Source organism: Tripterygium wilfordii, chromosome 18, assembly GCF_013401445.1.
Source record: "Tripterygium wilfordii isolate XIE 37 chromosome 18, ASM1340144v1, whole genome shotgun sequence".
NCBI classification, from domain to species: Eukaryota; Viridiplantae; Streptophyta; class Magnoliopsida; order Celastrales; family Celastraceae; genus Tripterygium; species Tripterygium wilfordii.
Genome location: NC_052249.1, coordinates 9639828 through 9650464, shown reverse-complemented (window position 1 = coordinate 9650464; position 10637 = coordinate 9639828). Strand labels below are relative to the sequence as shown.

General features: G+C 37.0%; 1 protein-coding gene across 1 annotated transcript; it reads right to left on the bottom strand.

Moving 5' to 3' along the window:
* Positions 1-2729: 2729 nt before the first annotated feature.
* On the bottom strand, positions 2730-10365 carry LOC119984458 (BRASSINOSTEROID INSENSITIVE 1-associated receptor kinase 1-like). Its single transcript, XM_038828415.1, has 10 exons — positions 10193-10365; positions 10024-10095; positions 7251-7394; positions 6651-6722; positions 6469-6540; positions 6299-6378; positions 5029-5157; positions 4609-4950; positions 3813-4207; positions 2730-3387 (listed from the first exon to the last, which is right to left on the bottom strand). The coding sequence occupies exons 1-10, from the start codon at positions 10351-10353 to the stop codon at positions 3070-3072; spliced, it is 1785 nt and encodes a 594-aa protein (XP_038684343.1). The 5' UTR covers positions 10354-10365; the 3' UTR covers positions 2730-3069.
* Between the last annotated feature and the right edge of the window lie 272 nt (positions 10366-10637).

Below are 10637 nucleotides of genomic sequence, written 5' to 3'. Positions count from 1 at the left end.
AACCACAATGGTGTGGTTTTGTTGGGACCAACAAAATGCATTGAAGTATGTGTTTTATTGATGTGTTTGGGTATTTTGATGATGTGGTTGAGACAACAAAATATATTGATACAATAGTATAAATTTGTTGGTTTGTTTATTAATGTAATAGAGGTGGGATCCAATATAAATTTTTATATAATTGTGAGTGTGATAGTTAAGGTGGGTCCCAAATATGATAAAAAAAAGCCAACATATGGGCAAAGCAAGTTCCATGCCACACCACTTGACCCAGCAAAAATAAGCCAATAAAATGTCACTATTGTATTATTTTGTTCACCCATGTCCCAACAATTCCCCTTTTTCTCCATCTATTCCCCGGTAAATTGCCACTACTGCGGTTGCTCTTATATTATATTAATGGTATTATACAACACTAGTCAGATCCCCGTGTTTCGCACGTCTTTTATGTATCTATTTATCTATATATATGTATAAAGTAGAAGCTCTACCAAGTATTGATATTATCTTGACACTTGACTTGCTAAAATTCTCAATTTGTTCTTAAGGGTTGGGATTTGAGTAGTTTTCCATCCGTTGTAGTGGTCTTCATGCCTCTTGGACATGGCTTAACGTGTGTGACTTGTGGGTCTTTAAAAAAAAAAAGGCACTTGTGGTTGGATTAGGTTTTAGGATGTAGTATTTTTTTTTTCGTCTTGTCCCTATGTCATATGCTCTGCAATGTGTGGAAGACTGAATCTGGGGCCATGGAGCTAATGTATGGCGGTTGCTGTGTGAAAGAGATTAGTTGCTGATCTTAATGCATCTCTTGTCTACTTAATCTATGTTGTTCCTTTCATCTGTTGAAGTCATTCTTTCAGTTTTCATTCTCATTTGCCCATGTAATTTATTTTTTCTCTTTTTATCTTTTGCTTCCTATACTTTCAGTGAATTAAACCTTTGTTTAATAAAATAAGAAATTTGGCGCGCATAAAAAAAAAAAAAAACCCCTCATTTTATTCCTGTTGGTCTCACACCGCACGGTCATGTTTTTTCATTGTTGTAGTGCAAAAATATGTTTGTTTTCAGATTATGAAGTCCTCCTTGACAATTTAGAAAGGCACGGATTAACGCTTTCGTTAAAGTGTTATTTGCCTCCACCACTTTGGTGTGCATAGAATAGCAGCAAATACATTTCCAAGATATAACGAAGCACCACGTATTTAATGTTTGATGTTCGGCCTTTGCACAAAAGAAGAATACCCAAGAATGATTAAGAAAAACAAAAGTTTAACAAATGCTTGAAATTCTATTTTGCAAGGATAGAATCCAAGTTTGAGAGTTTTTGAGATGATTTTTAAATTGTAATTGAATGTCTTGGCGTATTTATAAAGAATAACACACCGATAAAATGTTGTATCCAAAAAGAAACACACCTTTTTGGTGAAGGATTGTGTCTAAAAAAAGAAAGACATCTCTTGTCAAAAGAAACACCCTTTTTGTGAAGGGTTGTGTTCAAGAGAAATTATAAGAAAAGAGTTGTATTCATTGGTATGAAACTACCAATATAAAAATTTCTTTATTATTTTGAAAATATTTCAACACTCTCCTATCCTCTAATGATAACTAGCTACTATTTGATTCTTGGATTAATGATTAGATTGTTAATAATGATTTTTACTCTTCTTAGGTTGGTTCAATAGAAGGAAGGGTTGGAGTACATCATTTGGATGATGCGCAACAAACTAAGAACTTCACCTTCAAGTGCCATAGAGAGGGCAACGAGATATGCTCAGTGAATTCCATGAGCTTCCATCCTGTAAGAATCTCGTTGCATTGTACTGACATGGTTATTTAAAACTTGAGTTCTAAACAGTTGAAAGTTCTTTTTGACCAACTAAGGGAAGCTATATATTGCTCATTTAGCTGTCTATCCGGCATGGGAGTTGTGTTGTTCATTTTCGGCCTGTCTTGTTGTCATTTTTTCATTTGGTCCCGTTTGACCATCTAAATGAAGCAGATATATTGCCAGACACGTCTTAACTCAAATCTTTAAGCAACCAGTCACTTTAGTGATTGGAATTTCAATTGCATACAGCATACAAAATTCTCTATTAATTGAGATATTTATGAAGCGACGTGATTGGTTTTTTGAACTTGAAAGACTGACGTGGAGAAAGTTATATGGTGTTAAGATTTAAGAAAGGCTTTACACAGTCCGAAAACTGTCACTTGTATCAGACTGACGGTTGCATTGATATTTTCAGGCAACGTCCAGGTGCAGTCAACCTATCCCTTGCAGTAGTTTTAACAATGATGGCTCAAAATACTTGCCATAATTGTCCTTTAGTTGTTTTAGTCTTATTTTAGGGTCTTGATTTGAATGTCCATTTTTTGTTGAAGCTTTCCGGTAAGCTAAATACAACTAGCCTGACTAGGTCGGATCGGGGAAAAAGGACTGCATTTACTGTGTGTAGTCGTAGCCGATGGGTGACGATCGGCTACTGTTGTCGTCGACCCCACACTTGCATGAATAATCGTCGTATGCATTTCCTAAACAATAGAACACCAACATGCAGGTATAAGACTAGTGTGCTTACCAAGAAAAACCAGTTCATGCCTGTCATTACTACTAGGGTATAGTTTGTACTATAGCAGGGTTTTGGTCCAAAACAATTGACCTTATCTTCTGCATGGAGATAGCGAAATCATTGAATATTTGAAGGTCATATGCCCTTAATCAAGGTCGATGACCAGAAATATGAACATATTTATTAATTTAATAACATTCAATAATTCTTGTGATACATAAAAATGAAATGGGTGTGCTCTTATGGCCTTTCCTTTCCTGTTAACAAGCACCAAAGGTTTGCAAATGCCAGTGGGCAACCCTCTATAAGAATTGCAGCCATGTACATCAAGTGACTGACTCCAATATGTAATATAAACTAGACATCAACCCATCCCCAACAAGAAAGAGAGTGACAAAAAAGGAAAACAAATGGAGAAAAAGAAAAGGACTACGTGCACATGTGTAAGAATGATACCTAATTGATCTCGAAAAGACGTTCATAAGGTGAAAGGGAAGGATCATCTAGGACCAGACAGTTCATCTGGAGGGACGTTCGATGTGGAATCGATGATGAGCCAAGGCGCATTTGGGTGGTGGGGATGAGTAAATTCCTCACGAAACATATCCGCTTTCTGCCATTCCTCCCATTTCTCAGCCAAACCATCACCTTCAAGCATTCTTACTACCTCTGACATCTTAGGTCGTTCCATTGGGGAACCTTGCGTGCACAGAACAGCCACCTGGATCAGCTTTTCCACTTCTTCGTCAATGTAATTGCCCTGCATGTCCGCATCAACCAGTATCTCCAATTTCTTATCTTTTAAAAGGCCTTTCACCTGAATCGACAAAGTAAGCCAGAGAGGAAAGAATAATCAGGAGACCAAAGGTCAAATTTTATAAAACCACACTTTAACAAGCCAGTGTCCACATTGCAAGTATTTGTAGAGGGGAACTTTACAAGTTTACCAATTTTTTGGTATGTGAAACAGATTAGTGCTCTAAAAACCAATATGAGCTATTAATGAAATAAATGCTATGATATGCTCCAATCAAGCTACCCAAACACGTGCTAATTACTTTCCTTTATTCACCGTCAGCAACCATGAAATTGGTAAACCCAATGCTACCATTATCACGGAAAGCCTTTGAGACCTAGGAGAGGCTGAAAAATAGTGTTTTTTTTTTAAAAAAAAACTCTACTGTCCTTGTTGGGGTAAAATGTAGGAGGTGTAGAAGGGAGAGAGTATATGGATATACATACCCAATCGAGTAGCATTACATCATCGTCATTTGCCAGCCGTGCAAGATCAAAAGCCCGCTGTCCAGTTATCAGTTCAAGAAGCATGACACCATACCCGAAAACATCAGTCTTCTCTGAAGACTTTCCAGTTGAGAGGTACTCTGGGGCGATATGCCCAATTGTGCCACGTACAGCGGTTGTAACATGAGTATCTTTGTAGTCCATGAGTTTTGCCAATCCAAAGTCTCCAACAACAGCTTCGAATTCCTCATCCAGTAGTATATTTGCAGCTTTTACATCACGGTGAATAATCTTGGGGTCACAATGATCATGCAAGTAAGCAAGCCCTCTTGCAGCTCCAAGTGCAATCTGCTTCCGCGCTGGCCAAACAAGTGGGGATTGCGATTCTGGGCGATCTATAATAATGCACTGAGCGAACTAAATTAGTAATTACATCAAATCAAAGTTACAACAAGCTTCTCCAGGGGTGGGTCCAATGCAGCCCTACCTCTTAGAGGTGCCACATTCTCAAATAAAATAATCAAATTTCATAACTATAAAAAGAAAATTCAGAAAATGTACTTTGAAATAAGGATTTGTATTGAACTGCACTGAAGAAGAAAATGATTTATTTTCTTTGTACTTGATATCCTCTTTCAAATCGTATAAGCTAAAACCATAAGGGGTTGACCAGTGGCAACAAATATAAATGCAAAGACAGATTAAGAGAAGACATTGGCGTATACATGCTTAATTTAGTGAACACATACAAAAAACACATCAGCAGAGTTTATATTCTACTTCTAGCAAGCAATACCTCTTAAACACGATGCTACACTTCCATTTGCCATATAGGGATAGACAAGCAATCGTTCCGTTGGAGTCATACAAAAGCCACGGAGACGAAGCAGATTCCGATGCACAGCCATGCTGATCATTTCCACTTCAGTTTGGAACTGCAGCTCCCCACCCTGAGTACGCTCCTCTTTCAATCTCTTTACTGCAACTAGAGAACCATCAGCTAATCGTCCTTTATAGACTTTACCAAATCCGCCCCTACCCAGAATGTTCTTATTGCTAAAAGCATCAGTTGCAACTTGTAGTTCACGCAGAGAAAACCTTTTGAGCTGTCCTAAATGGACTTCTGGATCCTCTTCAGCTGGAAGGAAAAGCAGAAATGCAGATTTTAGATTCCATACAGAAATCATTCGAGACCTTTTTTCCATAAAATACTAACCGGGTACATCAAAAAAGTGATCTTGTGGTTTTCTCCGCCGCCAGTAAGCAATTGCAATTGCAGGAGCAGCAAATAGTAGAGCAGCACCAGCAGCAAATCCCCCCGCAATAGCCCCAATGGCACTGCTACCTGTTGAGGTGACATTTTATGAAAGAAATTAATTTTCCTGTGATTTTATAATATTATATGGAATAAAAGAATCTATTCCCTTTTATTAGTGGCTTTTCTTTTCTTTTTTTTAAACTTTTTCCAACGTTGCACCAAATGCAGAATGTTATTCTACTGGTTATCTTCTGTCACATGATAAGTTGTAACTCTCACTGCAGAAGTTCAATCCAAAATGAAGACAAAACACCTACAGGCAATCTTTATGTAGTTAGAACTTCGACGTTGAATTGATTACAATGGTTTGACCAAGACCATTTTGTTTGAGGCTCTAGGCACAAGCAGGTGAGTCTATCAGGGGAATTATAACATGTAAATAAACCTTTACTGAAGGCATCAGTTAATATTCGACTCCACCGCTTACAAATACTAGTGTTTGCTCACTAAAAGAACAGAAAATCTCATAGTAAAGAGGAAACCGAATTTGAATTTTTGCAAATGTAATGTAATGTTAAGTGGCTGGTCTATAAGACAGTATCCAGTATCAACTGCAAAGGCACTTCACCACTGATAGTTGTTTCTTAAACACGTTTGCTCATCAAATTGTTTTCTTGCACATACTGGTTCTAATTTCCATTAAAAATAGAAAAGAATGTGAGAATACAAGTGAAACTATGAAGGCACTAATCATGAAACAAATTTAGGGAAAAAAGCATAGAAATTTCTGATTGAAATTAAAGGGAAAAAATACAGAGATCATGACTGCTCGATAGAAGTGGTCAAGGTATTGGATAGAGCCTCCTAACCCCAATTCCTGTCAACGGAGCTGGTATTGCAACTTCAACTCAAATCCATGAAATTTCATTTCAATAAATGCAAGATAGCTACTCTTTACTTCAGGATTCAACTGAATTTCCAAGAACTTGACAACGTGTGAAAGAATTATATTCATGAATCATGACACCACCATACTTAATATATTATTCTCCGTATCCATTCAAAAGAGAGAAAATCTCTCTTACATTTTTTTCGTCCATATCAAACAATCCTCATCATTCAAAGCCTTAATCCCAAACAGTTTTATATGCTCTTCATTAGCTATTTTCAGGATCTAGTTCACAGGTAACAAAAATTTAAACTCTTCAATTTCAAAAAGTATACTAACCGGCAGATGGAGCTGGGGGAGTTGGAACAATCGGAGGAGGGGGAGAAACTGTAATATTGTTAAGATGATTATTTCGAAAACTGCAAAGGAGGAATGCTGCAGTCAGTAATATAAGTTGATAGGTTAGTCCACTAAATGAGTGCAAAAATTATAAATGACTCTAGGAAAACCTGATGGGAGTAAATTGTGAAAATGAGCCATTGACTGGGATATCGCCGGTCAGATTGTTGTTTGAAAGATCCCTGCATGGCAATATAAGTTAAAGGAAAGATATATACCACACCTGAATGAAACTGTAAATTGAATATCTATTTTGTACTTGAAGTACCAAAGACATCATTCAAACACTTACAGGACTTGCAGCGACGTAACAGTAGTCAACAACAAAGGAATAGTTCCAGTTAAGCCGTTGTTGTTAAGACGCCTGTACTATCAGAGAGAATATTATTTCTTGGGGCAGAAATTAGACCAAAGATATTAAATTCTAGAAACCCATAACTAATGCATAATAATATCAAATGGCCTGAAGGATTATGCTAAATATTATACTCTTATACAACAGCGCCACATCTCTAATTGCAACTTTGTTGTCTAGACAACCGAATTTACACTCTCTTCAGAGTTATAGCCTGTGAATTCTTCCAAACAAATAGCCTGTGAATTCTAACTCCTATTATGAAAATAATTAGGGAACAGACACAAGTAACATAGTGCTGGCAAGATAGTGTCAGCTTATCATTACAAAGTAGCAATAAATTGACTAGCTTATATTATTAACAAATAACAACCATGGAAAGAGAAACATTTCTCTTTTGTGTTGCTGTAATTACTACTATTTTAGACTCTGGCTGTCAAATACTGTACCAAAAATATATGGAGATTATGAGAGATAAAGCACAAACATCATAAGTTCACAAATTAAAAACGCGAGATTAAAGATATGTGTCCATACAGGAAACGAAGTTTCGAAAGTTTGCCCAAGGTTGGTGGAATTGTACCCGTTAACTTGTTCACGTAAAGATCCAAGCTCACCAAGTTTGTCAAATCCCCAAGCTCCACTGGAATTTTTCCACTGATATTATTGCCATAAAGTTCCCTGTCATAAAAAAATAATAATAAGTATTCCACTGTAAAAGAAAAAAGAGTGTAATGGAAGCACATTCTACACTCAAAAAAACATAGGAGGTTCCATTATACATTCAAGCGCAGGCAGTGCCAGAGAAACATTAACAAGGCATAAAAATCTATATTTTTTATCAAAACAAACGAAATGTCCATAAAGTCCATATTGAATATTTAAATGTTAGTTTCATCTGTTCAGCACTTCAGCCAAACAAGAATACTACCTAATGCAGCAAAAGAAAGGTCTACAAAACAAACACAGGGAAGGGATAAGAGAGAGTTCTTGAAAGATCAGTTCTTAAATAACTTTCCTCGTCGTGATAAACACAAGCAAGAATTTGTTTTGGAAGGAATAAATAAACTGACATTGAAGAAGCATTTATCATGTAGAAGCAAACTACGGTAATCAACCTCTGCCTACCAATATTCCAGCAGAAACATAAAAGAAGTATATGAGTGTTATTGAATGCACAGCCGGAAGCTGGAGAATGAGAACTACTCGGTTAAAGACAAGCAGTTGCAAGAGATAGGAGATATAGGTGTTTCCTTTGTAAAGAAGAAGTGGAAACTGTTAGTCACCTCCTTATCCAGTATGACTGTCCTAGATTATCTTTTGTGTAGCTTAAGTATCTTCTTTTTTTTACAGACCAATATGTGGCCTAGAGGTAGAATTGCAGTTGTGCAACTTAGAGGTCACACGTTTAATTCTTAGAAATAGCATCTCCAAATATTATGTATAGGAGTAAGGTCTGCGTACATCTTGTCTATTCCTGACCTTGCCCACTGTGGGAGCCTTGTTCAAGGGAGGAGTTTACCCTTTTAACCCTTACTTGTCTATTTTTTTCTTCTCCTTGTACTATATTGGGTGGAACCCCCTTTGTGACTTTCAATAAAACATTTCCCATTCAAAAACATAAAAGAGAGAGGAGGAAAAAATACTAATGGCACAAAGATTGACAATTTGACATATTGTTGCCTGTCGATTGCTACGTTGAGCGAGGAAGAAAAGAGAACAAGCCCATCAATATACTATGCAGGGTTTATAGGTGGCTATAGAAATTCCTCAATAATAGACTTAAGCAGGAATAAATCATCAATCCCACTTGGAATGCATCCAGTCAAGGCCGTCAGATTCTCAATGCTACTTTTATTGCAAATGAGGTTGTGGATTATCGTTTAATGCCGAGCAACAACTTCTTCTTTGGAAGCTCGACATGTAGAAAGCATTCGATAACCTCAATCGAAATGTGTAATTTGCTGTTACTGGAAAGTGAGGTTTTAGTAAAAATAGACCAACTGGATGAGGGCCAACATGACTACAGCCTCGTTTTCTGTCATTATAAATGCTCGAGCTTCCAATTTTTTTCATTCTTCAAAGCCTTTGTCCCCATTCTTGTGCATTCTTGCAATTGATACAATGAGACCAATGATAGATAAGGGAGTTGAAGACGGGTTTGCAGAGGGAACTGAAATAGGGGGAAAAAGATTGGCTGGAATTATTCCACCAATTTCACCAAATCTGCACCATTGAATGGTGGGGTGTGGTGTTGTCAAATCCAATGCAATCATGCATTGAATGGTGGAGATTTGGTGGAATTGGTTGGACTAATTCCAGCCCCCCCTATCCCAAATAGGGAAGGGTGAAAAGCAAGTCATCTTCTCCCAATTTTAATACGCAGACATACTTCAATCATGTGTGGTGCTAACCTAGATCACGACATTAATCTTAGACCCATCTTGTTGGTTGAGGTGGCATCTGGTTTGAAAGTGAACATTGGCAAAAGCAATATCACAGTTGTTGGTCCTGCTTTCGGTGCAAGTGCTCTAGGGTGCGAAATCCCTGCTTTACCTGGCTAGTATCTTGGCTGTCTACTCCGATTAATCTATCAGAATCATTCAAGGAGTTCTTAGAGCACATCAGATTGATTAACTTTGAGTCAATTCCAACTTTTCTTCCATATTATTCACTTTTCCACTTTTCTACTTGTCTTTGAGGGTTATGTTGTTTATGAGTTTATCCCATTTCCTAGATCCAACTGTATATGAACTCGTCATTTTAGAGGAGCAATAATAGTTTAAATGGTAAAGCTCCATACTGCCCTGCACAAGAGTAGGGATTAAGAAAAAAGAAAGGAATTAAGTTTCTACAGATTTAAGATTATTGACACAGTTTTCTATCCGTAACAAAGATTAAAAAATAAAAATTAAAACCAATCAGCACCCTACTGTCAAAACCCTGTCGCTGCAGTTCGTAACACTGCAACTCCATTGTCACTTAAGACAATGCATATTGTTAGAACTCATTGTATAAGAGCTTGCTCCCTAGAAACTTCATGAACTTGTATATGGTATCTCATTACTCCACATAGGCTACCATAGTAAAACTTTTAACCACTATTCTTATCAAAATGCAGTCTTGTTTAACCGAGGAAAGGCTGAATACAGGTACTATAAAATATAAAAAGAAGCTTGTCTGTGTGCTATGATTAGTGAAAAAACTGCAAGAAAAAAGGCATACGCAATCCATCAAAAGTAACAAGCATTATCCAATCAAAACCACAAAAGACTACAATCCGAAAAGCCTCAGCACATAAAGAACTTACAAGTACTGCAAATTAGGAAGCTGACCAAGCTGCGAAACCAATTGCCCAGATAGTAATGCATTTCCAAGATCACTAAGTGAACAAAGATGGCAACACAATGTTATCATGCTTAAGTAAAACTAAGAATAGAAGGCATGATTAGTTCAAAACAGTCACTGAGAAAGCTTACACTCGAGTGACACTATTTTCAGTGTTGCATGTGACATGAAACCAAGTGCAGGGATTAACAAGGGTAGCATCCCAACTTTGTAGAATGTTGTTAGGATCCTCCAAACTATTTTTTAATGCATTCAAAGCATCGCCTGCATCACATGGCATAACACCCATCATAAATCATCAATAACACTGTACAAAATAACTTGTCCGCATAAAGTGTCATGAATGAGGTCAATTAATGGAGATCAACATTAGGCCAAGAATCTCTAATCCAAGTACTACTATTTACAACAGGAAATCATAAAATCAGATATGCCACCATAATTACAAGCTCCACTTCAAGTTAGAAATTTAAATGTGCCCTTAATGTATCCATATTGGGAGCTAAAAGTAAATTCTAAAATTCATAACTACTAAGCCTGTTTGGTAGAGTTTATGTTGGAGCTTATATGCTAGCT